General features: G+C 31.9%; 1 protein-coding gene across 4 annotated transcripts in view; it reads left to right on the top strand.

Moving 5' to 3' along the window:
* Nucleotides 1-14,665, top strand: part of Dmd (dystrophin) — a 2,099,091-nt gene that overhangs the window by 1,228,848 nt on the left and 855,578 nt on the right. For all 4 annotated transcript variants that reach the window (XM_047536255.1, XM_047536256.1, XM_047536254.1 and 1 more), the window contains exon 45: nt 5,979-6,154. In XM_047536255.1, the coding sequence (XP_047392211.1) occupies nt 5,979-6,154 (176 nt within the window). The remainder of the gene's footprint in view (nt 1-5,978; nt 6,155-14,665) is intronic.

The raw sequence follows: 14,665 nt of genomic DNA, 5'->3' as shown, positions 1-14,665 counted from the left end.
CAGGAGAAAGAAGAGGCTAAAGAGATGTATTTTATTTCTGTTTCTTTACTTACAATGACTGTTCCGCTTTAATTTGTGAATTTCTAGTAAAGTTTCTGCAGGTCCACAGCTAGAAGGTGAATCTGTTCAGTTCAAATTTGGAAAAATAATGCATATGGTGAAAAGAAGAAAACACTCATTCATTACAACTTTATTTGCTAAGTTTAATATATATATATATATATATATATATATATTAATGACACTAAATAGAAATATTTATAAACCACCTATATGGAGGAGGAACACTTGGCTCTTCTTTCAATTTATATAGGACCTCTGGCACGAAGGAACATTTAAAGTGACTATTTCAGAGCTTGTCCCACAAGGAAGTCAGAAAATCATTCCTTTGTACTGGGAGTTAGAGCTAACTCAGTTTGAAAGTAGGAAGTGGCAGAAGAGCAGGTTGCAAAGGCAGAGGGGAGAAAAGGATGGGGAGGTATTTTAGGCATTCCCTCTGCGCTCCAATGTTTGACTTGATCTTGGAGTTAATGGGTAGTTCTGATTCTTGTTCTCCTCTTTCCGATCCTTCCTGGCCTTGATTCTCACCTCCTATAATTTTCATTCTTTACTCAAAATTTGTTATTTTCCCATAAATATGTACAATTATTACATGTTAATCAAAAAACATTTTAATGCTTGAGAAAATGGAAATGTTAACTACCCTGATTTGATAATTACACACTGTATACATGTATCATATTATTATTATACCCCCTAAATATGTACAATTCAAATAATTAATGTAAAGAATTTTAAAAGAATGTTTCACATCTAAACAAATGATAGCCATGTTGTTTCACTCTTTTCTCACCCTTTCTGTTTTATAAATGTCAATATATAAAAATATTCACATACATACATGTACATATATGTATGTATATATAACTCTTTTTTCCACTCTTGCCCCTCTTTTGTTCTTTCCAACTCATGTATTTCTAAATTTTAGTCAATTTTTAATCTTTCTGAAGGTCCTCATCAAATGCTTACTCAGTATCAGTAGGTCTTCCACCAGGGTAGAATCACCCAATCCATGGATGAACTCAACTGAATGTATCCTGTCATTGTGCCTGTTGCATGCCATGGATATTTGCCCATTTGTGTTTCTTCCTAACAAAAATTCATCATCTAATAAAATTTGAAAGATACTTTCTGATGCATATTAAAATCTTTAAAGACAGACTGGTGACTGCCTGCCAGTTTTATAACTCTCCACGGGTTCATTTTATTATGTGTTTTCACTTGATCAATCTGTAAACTGAGGTAATGATTCATCTCTCTCAAAATAATTCATTATCAAATTACAAGAAAATCTTAGGAATGAATTCTTGATACATATACTTGTTCATTGATTCATTTTCTTTACTCTATTTCCCTCTATCTTTATCTTTTCTCACAATCATATTTTGTCTATCCTACTTTTCCATTAGTTTGTACATTTTTTGCCAATTATTTATCTCCTTCATAGCTCATCCAATTTGTCATTTTACAATTTGTCATAACTGTTCTTAGCTCATTCCTTTTCCTTTTCTTCATCTGTCACATTTTATTTTCCATTACTGTGTTTCTGTACAGTTTTTGAAATTTTTATAAATAATACTTTTCTAAAATTTATAAAATTTTTGTATAAAAGATACTAGTTTCTTTTTCTCTTATTCTTCCCTCTCTAAAAATGTAGCAGTTTTTTCCTTGCCTATATTTCCTCTTTCATCCACTTTGACCAGACTTGAAGGACTTAGATATATAACAGTGTCACTTTCTGTAATTAAAAAACAATTCTTAATTCAAAAAGCCTGAAAGAAGTTAAGAATAATGCAGTCATTCTAAAAAATACTCCTCCTGCTGCCCTGTCCTCTCCACATTTCTAGCCCACATGTCTTTGATACTCTGTTTTGTATACCCTCATTCATTCCTTTCCCCCCTGAGATTCAGGGTTTAGGGTAGAATTCTGTGCTTTTATATTTTGAAAAAGCTCCTAGGGGAGTCTGATATGCACTCCTTATTACAAATGAATGCTTTAATATTGGAATCAAAACACAATAAACTTTCTAACTATGATGAATAATCCAAAAGATTTAATTATGATTTTCTTTCTCTCTAAAACTAAGACTAGATGTTAATTGCCAGAGAAATAGATAAGGATACCTATGAAAACAGTGTATTAATATGATACCAAAGCTTAGAAGTTTCATTGGTAATGAATAATTCAGTGCTTAAAATATTTAAAAGCTATAGAATTAAATTTAATTTCTGCTTTTCACTGTGTGAACAAAGCTGATTGAGATTTACATTTACTTTTGTAAATCAAATGCTATCTATTTTCTGGCTCAGAGGCTAACTATAAAACACCACATGCAAATTTTTTCTTCCTGTTTTGTTCCATTATTTTGCTTTCTTACATTTTATCACTGAAAAATTCTCCTCTGGCAGATGATATACTATAAACCTTTCTCCTGGTTACAAAATCTCACACAAATGCAATAGAATCTTTAGTGGACTCTTCTTTCACAAAATTAAAAAAAAATCTAAAGGCCTGATTTCGGATTCTATATAAATGAGATTTAGATCTAACAATTTTAAGTTATTGCTTCATTCTGAGCTATTCAATTCTCTCTGTTATCTGAGTAACAGAAATAATAAAACCCTTGTTGGCTCTACAATTGGGTCATAAAAGCCACCATGGCGATCACCCACAATGTAAAAGGCTAAGATCAAAAATACAGTACAAGGAGGCTGAGATAAAAATTCTGAAGCAACTTTAGTTTATGGCATTGTAACCAGCAATAAGAATTCCTTGATTACTTAACAAAGACTCTGAGACATTTTCTCTATCATGTTATTACTCGTAGCGGTGCTTCTGGACGAGCGGTATCATCATCTCCTTGGGGCTTGTTAGAAATATAGAATTTCAGCCCCTCTCAAAACCTATCAGATAAGAATCTGCAGTTTTAAAAAGATTTCCAAGTGCACAGTAAAGTTTGAGGATTGGTCATCTCATTTGTGCCCCATGCATTTTTCAAAGTATGAGTTAATAGTTGTAAATATTGGACAACATTGAGGTCATGCACATGAGTCCTCTTTCCCTTCTCTAAACCCCTCAATGACTTTGGTGTTTTAGGCAGTTTTCTACATTTCAGCAGTCACTCATGCTAGCATGATCCAGTGTACTCAAAGGCCCTTTAATTCTTTCTTAACTGTTTATATTCTCTGTAGTGTTTCCTTTATGATTCATTGTCAAATCTAGTATTAGCCCTAATTTTTATCTATAAGACTCCTGTCCTAGCTGTTTTGCATGTTTCCCTGCCTTGACATTAGCCTGTCCTCTGCCTCAGAGATATCCAGAAGCACAGCTCTAGCCTTTACACTCCCATATTTAAAAATTGAGTTGTTTTCTATTGAATTCCAATCAATTGCAAACACCTAAATAAAAGTCAAAGTCCTCTCTGCCCAGACCACAGTATATGCCCACAGCTGCACCTTTCCTTAAACTCATGCTCTCATGCTCCCTGATAAGATCATAGAGATTGCACACCACAGGCCTTGACTTTAGCCATTCTCTTGCCATCCCTGAACCTCCATATGCCTTAAGTCCTACTCAAATTTTAAATTCCAACCCTCCTTCCCCACACCCCCGGCAGTCTTCCCTGTCCATCCTCCTACTGAGATTCTTTTCCCTCTTCTGATCTACTGTTTATGGAGCATTTGCTTTCTCTATGCTACTGCGCATAATATAATAAATTATCATTCACAACTGTGTCTAATCTCTTCAACTAGATTACTGCCTAAAACCTAGAAAATTATGCTCATTTTTTAAATCTCTAGGAGCCCAATGAGAGGTATTAATATTACTGGCAGTCTACCCAGGGAGCCTGCCTATATCCTGGGCTGGCCAGACTTGACTGCCCACCTAAGAAAGAGGTGAAAAAAGAAAAAAGGAAAAATGAACTTTATGCAGTTTAATCAATCTGCGGAAAACAGTTACATTGTTTCTCCACTGGTGGGTCCCAAAGAATTGGCTATAATTACAATTTATAGAAACAAAAGTCAGGAGAAATACATATATAGATTTAGTTTGTCAAAGAACATGTCACTCTCAGCTTGGTTGGTGTCTGCCCTCAGCAAGAAGTAAGAGCAGTTATCAGGAAATGGTTTTTAATTTCAAAGTGCTCTTTCATTAATACTAGTGATACCATGTGGATAATGAGATTGAACCTATTTCCTTCTCTCTCTTCCTTCCTCTCTACCTTTTTTCCTCCATTGTTTCCTCTCTCCTTGCCTTCCCTAGTTCCTTTATTAATAGATTCATTTATTCACTCTACAGATACTTACTGAAACTCCCCATACACCAGGTACAGTATTGTACTAGCAATAAGATACAATCATAAGACAGTCACTGACTTCAAGGAATATAATAGGAATATGAACACAATTTTTTATAAATTGTGACACCCCTGTTACTAAGCATTAACTGTCACATTCAACTGCAATGTAGACAGGATGCAACAAATGGGATATAAACAATGGAGCCAAGTCAATTAGTAGCAAGGAAATATCACATCTTTACTAGAACACATCTCATGGGAATTCATGAATATAGTAAAAACAACCTTTGAAGGGTTCAGTAACTATGCATACTTTTTATTTGTTGTGAAATACCATGTCCTTGTCATCATATTTGTTGATTTGCGGAATCTTTTAATTATCAAATATATGATACTAAAAATTCCAATATTAAAACAGTAATATTACATAAAAGTGGTAAAAAAGTACCATGACATTATGTGGAATGAGAATCTAAGGGAGATTTGACTCTGTCTCAGAAAATCGTGCATTTATTTATTCATTTGGTAAGCATGGTATGGGGTCTATGAACTTCATACTGGACCAAGGAGTAGAGGAATATAAGAATATTTAACAATTTTCATTATATCTGTTAGTAAGAACATTTCACATATTGCATTATTCTATCAGTAATGTAAGGATTTGAAAGTCACTTATATTTAAATATGAAATTATCTTAAGTTCTTATATATTATTTCATTTTCCAAATTTCAGATTTACTCATGTGTTATTTCAATTGCCCTATAAATTCTGTTATCCTTTTCAGAAAGTAAATAGAGAGGGATTGTTGTTTTATGTAATGGTAAAAGACATTTTCCTTTATTTGTGTACTTGGTTTTAATAGTCTCTCTTTTAATGGAACAATATTTCTGACACTCTACTCTTGAAATTTCATTCAAGATAAAAAGGAAAAGATATTTAAGTTTGACACCATCAATGACTCATAAAAATGTTCTTGTGGCTATAGATTATTTTAAAATTTATTATTGTACCTCAGAGATTTCTTGATTGGCTACCCCAGAAAGAAATTAATTCTCAGCTTTATGTAGTCCTATAATGCAAGATACATTGATGCAAACAGAATTTGACACAGATTTCTTTTTAATATAGCAATTCATTTTATTTTAAAATCTCTAGAGTTTTTAAAAATACTATGACTAAACTATGTTCTTTTTTATTTCTTATATTTACTTCTTATATTGGAACCCCAAATACTTGGTTCATGTTTAAATTTTACAACACTTCATAGACTATTAAACATGGAACATCCTTGTGGGGACAAGAAATCAAATTTGCTCTTGAGAAGGTTTCCAACTAATTGATTTGTAGGACATTATAACATTCTCTCACTGACAAGCTTACAAAAATAAAAACTGAAGCTGAACTGAGAGGGTGCTTTTTTACTGACACATAAAGGTGTCTTTCTGTCTTGTATCCTTTGGATATGGGCATGTCAGTTTCGTAGAGCAACTTTCACATGGAGCTTTTATATTTCTTTCTTTCCCAGTACAACTGCATGTGGTAGCATATTGTTTAATCTTTCCTCAAATAAAAGGACGTGGAGCTTCATTTTTGTTTTGCCTTTTTGGGTATCACAGGAACTCCAGGATGGCATTGGGCAGAGGCAAACTATTGTCAGAACCCTGAACGCAACTGGAGAAGAAATAATTCAACAGTCCTCCAAATCAGATGCCAGTATTCTACAGGAAAAATTGGGAAGCCTGAATCTGCGTTGGCAGGAGGTCTGCAAACAGCTGGCAGAAAGAAAAAAGAGGTAGGGTGACAGACAAAATAGGAATGCTAAAATTTAAGCAGAGAGATTTAAACTGTCCTTTAAAAAATGATTTTGTGAAAGAAGATTATAAGCTAGGTGAAGGGCACTAGCATTAAAGAGTCTATCAAGTTAATCAATAGCCTTAAGGAAATTTATTTCTTTTTCTTAGATACTAAAATATATACTTGTTGCTACTTAGTGCTTTCTTGGCTATTTTAAACTTTTAAACTTATTTTTAAAAACACATGTTTGCTTAAATATGAATGTCTTCAGTATATTCCAAATTTAGCAAGCTAAATCTCAATTTTTAATGATGTGAAAGGGCAATTACAAATGATGATTTTGTAGGAAACATAGCTGTTCAGTTAGATTTTTATAACACCTATGAATATGATTTTTATGCTTAAAACATTACGATATTTACTTTAGGTTTCACTGCATTTGTTAGTATGTTCTTTAAAAAGGGATTTAGTTCAAAAGTGTTTAAATCTAAACAAAACACTAAACCCAAAAAAGATTATTGTGGCATTCAATCATCATTTAACTTTACCTTGGAATGTATCAAAAGGATTGACAGCCAAATGAATGGTGCTGCAGTTGCGGAGCACAGATATTTTATAAATTGAATTTTCTATTATGTTTCCAGTTGTTTATGCTAATGTTAATTATTTCATAAAGGAGAACTTGGCCTTTATTTACCAAATGAGACTACTGTTATGAACACCTGGTTCTATTGCCAAGTCCTAGCATCCTACATATCATATACAAAATAAATTTTAATATGCAAGACTGGAACACCTCATTGCTGGTCATCTTTGGTTAAGACATATTAGAAGGTTTTCAAATTATGTTCCTTGTCTTTTCCTGCCTCCTCTTCCCATTTTTGCTTATGTTGCATTATTCAGAAAGTAGATACTGTTCGTATTTTTATACAAAACAAGCATATTAGCTGGCCTACACACACATGTACATATACACACAAAAATTTTGCCAAAGTTAAAGATGAATAGCATAATCTAAATATATATTTTATATTAAATCTGAGTTTAGAAAATATCCTTCATTTGAAATACATAAAATAAAGACCCAAACTTGGTAACTAAACTACTTTCTTGGAAAGTCATACATATTTTTCCTACATTGAAAGCCTTCTATTAATTGCACAAGGATTCTATTATTTAAATGACTAATATATTTGTATGATGAACAGGTTTAAACCTGTATAATGCCATTTCTGAACTAGGCTGAACCTGGTTTAAAATAAGGTGGTAAGTAATAAAAAGATTTAGAAAAAATGAATAGAATTCTATAAAAATGTGTATCTTGAATACATAAAGTTGATTAAATTGAAAGATTACTTTAATATTCATAAAGTTGTTTCTCATTTTTAAATACTTTACTATATAGTATTTGAACAGAGCATATTACCATTTCCTCTGATAACTCTTACTCACCTGAATTTTTAAAATGTTATGTGTCATTGGTTTTTATTTTACTAGTGCATTTTAATTATACAAAATGGTGAACTTCATTTTGATATATGCATATATACATAAAACAATTTGATAAGTTTCAATCCTATGTCATTGGCTTCTAAATGCAAATTATAATTTATGAATTAAAATGGGATATGCCTATTTTACCAAATATGCGCTACAAATTTAGATCCTCCTAATTTTATAAGAAAGGGGTATATGCTGACTCTATTGTGAAATATTACCCAACTTGTAGGTCAATTACACTAGGGATTTGGCTATAATAATTGGTTAGAAAATTCTCTCTCATTTAAATATTTTGACCTACATTAATTGTTGCACTTTTGCGTTTTAAAAAGTCAAGATCAGCTTCCTTGAGGTTTTTGTTTTTTAAACTCAGCTTTTAAAGTTGTCTACTTTGTGCTACATTTACAAAATAAACGTTAGCATATTTGAATTTCCACTGAGATTAGTTTTGTGGCATACTTCCTTGGGATTTTTATATCATTTAAAAAGTTTTATGAAAAGTAAAATTGTAATAAAACATGTCATTTGTCCCAATATACTCACAGCTACTTCCAAGTATCCAGTACCAAATCAAGTACATATAAATAAAATAATATTTCATAAACAATATGTTAATGTAACAATTGTGAGAGTGTTGTAATCATGAAACTATTGTTAATCAATGGCATTCATTCAATGCAACTCAAGTAGAAGTTAAAAGGGAAGATAAATTATTTACTGCACAGGTAAAATATAAGATACTCTTTGACCTACCAATAGTGTTTTTCATGTGCAATGGTCTTTAAATACAGCTGCTAGAAATATTTAACATTCCTTAGTTCACAGGCACACATGAAAGAAAGTGTGTAATTTAAGCAAAAAATGTACAAAAACTATTTGGAGCCATTTTAGCTACACAACTTTAAACCTTTCTCTTTGAATATGCAGCATATAAGAACTATGAAAAGAAATATTTCAGAAATATATAAATAGCATTGGACATCCATTAGTGTTACTCTATGTTGAAAACAAGTGAAGTTTAAAATATAGTCAATTGGCTGTGCAATTTAAGACAGAAAATTCACTGTTGCTTATGTAGTAGAGTTACTGGATAAAATCTACATGTTTAAACATGATAGTAATGAGTTCAATGATGTTTTGCCACCAAAATAATTTTTGTAAACAAGAATATACAAATGAAAACCTATGAGATATAAAGGGAAGTGATAGGTTCAAAGAAAGCAAACATGTGTACCAAGGTTCTTTAGCCTTGGTCCATGGATAGAATTAAAGGGGTGCCATAATTTTGAATACAGAAAAAAAATTACCTCTTTGTTTTCACTAATCACAAACTGAAATTGAGCATTTCCTTCCATTTTGAATCACAGTAATTCTGGCAAGACCTGTAAAATCTAATATTTTCATATCATATTAGAGTTGTAGATATCTCAAAATATTGTTCATGCTTTTAAATTTTTATTATTAGTGTACAAATGTATGAGGAATAGTGTGATAATGAGATATATATACACAGTGTATAATGACTTTATTAGGGTAGTTCACTTTTCTAACTCCTTTTGAACATTTTTAGAAAGTTTTATCAACACATAAAAATTATAAATATTTATGGGGTAGAGTGTGATATTTTCATACATTGTATACAATATATAATAATCAAAACAGAGTAATTAACATTTCTTTCTCCTTTTCATTATCTTGACTTTAGAACCTCAAGTTCCTCTCTTCTAGTTATTCATAAAATATAAAATATGATCTTGTGAGCTATGGTCACCCTATTGTGATTAATACTTATAATTTCTAACTATAACTACTTAAAAATGCAGTAGTTACTATATATGCCCCAAGATTCTATTGTTTAATGTGTTCATAAAACAGTGCATCTATTACTATATCATAAATTTTTTAAAATCATTTCATAGCTTTATGTCAATATATTTTTCCCCTTTAGAGTCATTATTTTATGTTATAGACTTAAAAATATTTTTCTGAGGAGTCCTAGTGTTTGCCAAATGTCAAATTGCCTAATTCTGACATGATACTTCACAAAGGGGTCCAAGACATTTAAAAAAAATCATTTTAACTATTTCTACCCAGCTGTCTATTTTCCCAGAATCTTACTCTATCATAGTATAATTTCAGTGTATTTGATGCTAGTTACATATTCAGACACTCCTTTCTTTCTGGGATATTCTAGAAGATGTGTTGGGCAAGTGAATGTGGGGAGACACATTCAGGTAGTGGATTCCTGAAACATAATGAAGAGTAGTTTACTTAGGATAATGTTGACTGATAAAAGATTGAATGGGAGAGGGAAGCAAGGGATTGGGAAATGGAATTCCTAAATTGAGAATTCTCTGTATCATAAATCTTAGCAATAAAAACATTATTGCAAGAACTTATATTTCCTTCTCATTTTAAACAAATGCAGTATCACTTCCCTCATTTCACAAATAAGGTAATTATTGTGGTAATATATATTGAGGAATAATGTTTTAAATTTAAATGTTAGTTTATGATTGAATTCATTTTTCCTACCTTTTTAGTAAAAGTTTCAAGCACATAGTGAAGTTGAAAAACAGCTTAATGAGTACCCATATACTTTCCTCTCCTTCTAAATTCTTAGAGTGAAGACTTAACATTTCACCATATATATTTGCAAGTAAATTATAAACACCATTAGACTTAACCCTTAAGTATTTCAGCATGCATCACCTTGGAATACAGGTGTGCCATATATAGCCATGTTTGTTTATGATGCCTAAGAAAATTGAAGACAATGCCATATTTTTACTTAATGTCCATATTCAGATTTCTCCAATAGGTGAAAGATGTCTTTGTCTTTTTTTATTTCTTTATTCTTTGTTTAGTCTAAAATAACTCTCTTGCCTCTTATACCAAAATTAACATTTGAAAAATATTGGTTGCTTCAAAAAATATTCCTCTTTGGCTTTAATCTCCCCCCCCCCGCCATGGTATCATTTAACTTGTTCTCTGTTGTCTGACTTTCTTTTAAACTGTGAGTTGGGTCTAGCCAAACTTTTTTTGGCAAGAATTCTTCATATGGGGGTTGGGGCTGGGGCTCAGTGGTGGAGCACTTGCTTCACACTTGTGAGGCACTGGGTTCAATCCTCAGCACCACATAAAAATAAATAAATAAAAGAAAGGTATTGTGTCCCTCTACAACTAAAACTACTTTTTAAAAATGAAAATACTTTTTTGCTGCATACTTGATGTTACATCACCTACAGAGATGCATCATATGAGGTGGTCCCATTCTAAATGCTGCTAAATTTGATCACCTGGTTAAGGATATGAACATCAGATCTTGCACTGTCAAATTGTATTTTTTTCTTTGAAATTAATATGTCATCTAACAGCATTAGTATCCATTTCAGACTCCTTTTTAACTCACTATTACATTTGAGGCTTGCAAACTGATAGTTTTCCTAATTCTGGCATGATCCTATATTTACCAGCTGACTTGGTTCTGATTTTTAAAAAAGCTTTATGTTTTTCTGTTTATTGATGTCAGTATGGACTCATAGATTCTTATTTATTCAGTGTTGTCATGAATTATAGTTATTACTGTTGGCTTCCTGCTCAATTGTCCCAAGTTCACCTTGAACTTTCCCTGCCCCAGATTTGGAATTAACAATTTTTTCACAGACCTATGATAGGGGAAATCATATGTAGAAACTGAGATATGAGAGGTATCCCCTTCTCAAAGGAATATTGGCTCCTTTTTGGCAAGAAGTCCCATGCAAAATAGTGTTTTCATATTACTTTTGCAAGGACATTTGAAAAATCTCTTTCAGAGTATAAAGAAGTTCAAAGTAAGGCTAGACATACTTAAAAGCCCTTGTGGTGTAAGACTTAATGTTCAACCACTAAGTTATTATTCATTTAAACCTCTTTACTTCAGTATTTTTGAACCAAAGTTTACCTGTATATGATCTATGTTCATTTGCCAAGCAAATTAACAGTATAAATAAGATAATGGGAAGCACTCCTAAATGTACTTAAGGGAGGAAATTGTTGTTTAAAGACCTTAGTTCATTGTTTGCATGCAAATGGATGCTGTTAATTAGAAATGAGCCTTATCTAATTCATTAAAGTAGGCCTAGTAGGACCTCTTCTTGAAAATCTCCATTAGCAATTCATATTACTCTATGCCCTGCTTGTAAGACAACTGTTTTCTCTTAAGTGTTCCTTAATTTTTTTCTTCTCACTCATTCAGACTTCCTAGTCAAATAGCTTTCAGTTTTCATTTTTAACCAAAAAGTTTTTTGGTCACCTTAGTTCCTAAAAATTAAAAGCCAAAAATTTTAATATGATTCAAAATCTCCTCACAGTGTTTGCCATCTTTTAAACATATCTGGCATATGTATATAAACCAGAGCTAAAAGTTTGCTCATAAATTCACACTCTACCCCCAAGATGTCTCCAGTTCCAAACCCAGTTCACTTGCTCTACACCTGAACTTTCCTAGTTCCTTATCATGCTTTGACCTTGACTTTCTCTTCATTGCCCAAGTTTGCAAAATGAGTGCACACAAGCTAAATCTAGCTTGAATGCATGCAATGTTTTTGAGTAGGCACTGTGTTGAAATAATTGGCAATATCTAAAAATTGAGAGCATTCATATTTTTAAAAATATGATTTTATTCTTCATTTGAAAATTCAGATCAGGCTACAAGGACTCATTCCTACATTCTCTCTAGGCACCATCAGCTGCAACTGAGTAGCAGATGTTTCAGACTCTTTCTACTCAAAGTGTGGTTTCTGGTCCAGTGCACACATATCAGCAGGGAATTGCTAAGAAATACAGAATCTAATAAATCACAATCAGCAGCTTAATAAGATTTCTAGGTAATTCTTCGTACATTGAAGTTTGAGAAGCACTGCTTTGGATAAGCAAGCATCCTTTTCAGTTTGTTCCTCTTTGTTGATTTTTATTAATTGCTTTCCTATAGACACTTGATGTTATAATACCTCATACAAACTCTTGGATTCTGATGATGGTGGTGGTGATGGTGGTGTTGATAACATTTAATATTTCCAGGCATTTTGTCTTTTAGATCACATAATCCTTATAACAATTTTGTATTAGTCTGCTTTCAGTTTTACAGAAGGATAATGGGTGCATAAAGCGGTGAATCTCCATGCCCAGGATCACACAACTAGCAAGTGTTTGAACTGGGATGCAGGCCCAATCTTACTTCAGAGTTCTTACTCTAGATTTAATTTTGCATTTTAATACTAATTTTGACCTGTACTATTCTCCAGTGTATACTTAAGTTTTGCCCACCAACCTTCAACTTATTTAGCTGGCTAGGATAAAAGGAATTGGACTATTCTGACCTATCTTTCCAAAAATGTTTTCTGCCATTTCCACTATTTCAGCTTATATCTCAAGCATAAAATGACTTGCAGTTTCTGTCCTTCAACTTTTGGAAAAAAATTTACTTTGGTTTAATTACATTTCTTTTTTTTTTTCTGAAAATCCTAACTATCATTCCAAATTCAAATTAAGTGCTCTATGAATGTGATATTCTCTTCTCTAGAGAAGCAGTTTGCTCTCTTATTTATGCTCCTTCTTGTATAGCACTCACAAAACATTTTATACATATGTCATTTATCATACCTATTAATATATTTTCCCCACAGAAGATAGAAATCTTTGTGAGGACAAAAGTAGTACCTTATTCTTATCACTATGACCCATAATACTTAGCAGAAAGCCTGGTACATTATAAACGGCCAATAAATATTTTCTTAAATAATAATTTTATTCATATTCAAATTAAACTGAACATTTAAATCTTCACACTTGACATTGTTACATAGGTTAAAAATAGATCTACAGAGCCAGAACCAAATTTTTATGTTGCTATAATGTTATCACATTTCCATGAATACATTTTTCAGTTCTAGAATTTGGACTCATTCCTTTCTAATCTTAAAAATAATTGGAAGGAGTTTGGTTAACAATTAATATTTTAGGTGTTCTCCAGAATTTAATATACTTAAGAGACAAGCAACTTCAGTTTCCGTTGCTACTTAGACCAAAAACCACCTCTTTGATTCAAACATTTAGATGCAATGTGAATTGTCAAAGAGCTATTTTTAGATTGATCAGAGAGAATAGTACAGACATTATCATCCACAGGTGTCTATGAAAAAGCTGGTCTCTCCCCATCTGTTCTCTGATGACTCTTGAAAAGCTTTCAAGGACATTCATAATTCTTCATCAAAAGACTTTGAAAAATTAGCTTCATAGTTAATCCTTTTATGTCATATTTTATTCTTTGCAACTTGGCAAGTTCTAGCAAAACTGACCAACTGGAGCCAAATATGCTGTCACAGTGGCTGGTACTGACAATATCACTTTCTATAGATACACAAGTAAATATACTTTATTCATGGCCTTCCATGAACTTTCATGTAACTGAGGAAGGGAGATCTTTGAGAATGGTCTTCCAGATAGGAGTATTCAAGTGAAGAATGAACAGGCATGCCAAAGGAAAATAAAATAGCGTGAAAAAAAATCATTCACTAATTGATGGACTACACACAGTTAATATAAAGAAGTTCTCTTAAACAACTTTCATTTAATGTGCTCTTCCAATTATCCTCATCTCTTCATTTTCTATATAAAAACAGCCATTCCAATACCAAACATAATGACAGATACTAGTAATCTATAGATGTTTGTGAAAGGCTTTCAAGTAGCCTTTCTGGTACAAAGTACATTGTCTTCACCATTTGAAAGTATGTTTACTAAAAGTCAGTAGTGTTTGGTTCCCAACTTATTTATATGAATTATTCTTGTTTTTCTAATTTTCATATTTGGTAAAATATTATATAGACAATGGAATAGCAATGTATAGAGGATGAAAATTGTAATTTATATAAAAACTAGATCAAATACTTTGGAAGACTTGATAAGGTGATTAGCAAAAAAAAATTAAAATGTTAAATTCAATGTAGGTGAGGTAAATGTTTAAGAT

The sequence above is a fragment of the Sciurus carolinensis genome, chromosome X (assembly GCF_902686445.1).
Source record: "Sciurus carolinensis chromosome X, mSciCar1.2, whole genome shotgun sequence".
NCBI lineage: Eukaryota > Metazoa > Chordata > Mammalia > Rodentia > Sciuridae > Sciurus > Sciurus carolinensis.
Note: the sequence above shows the minus strand (reverse complement) of the source record. Positions and strands in the feature narration are given on the sequence as shown.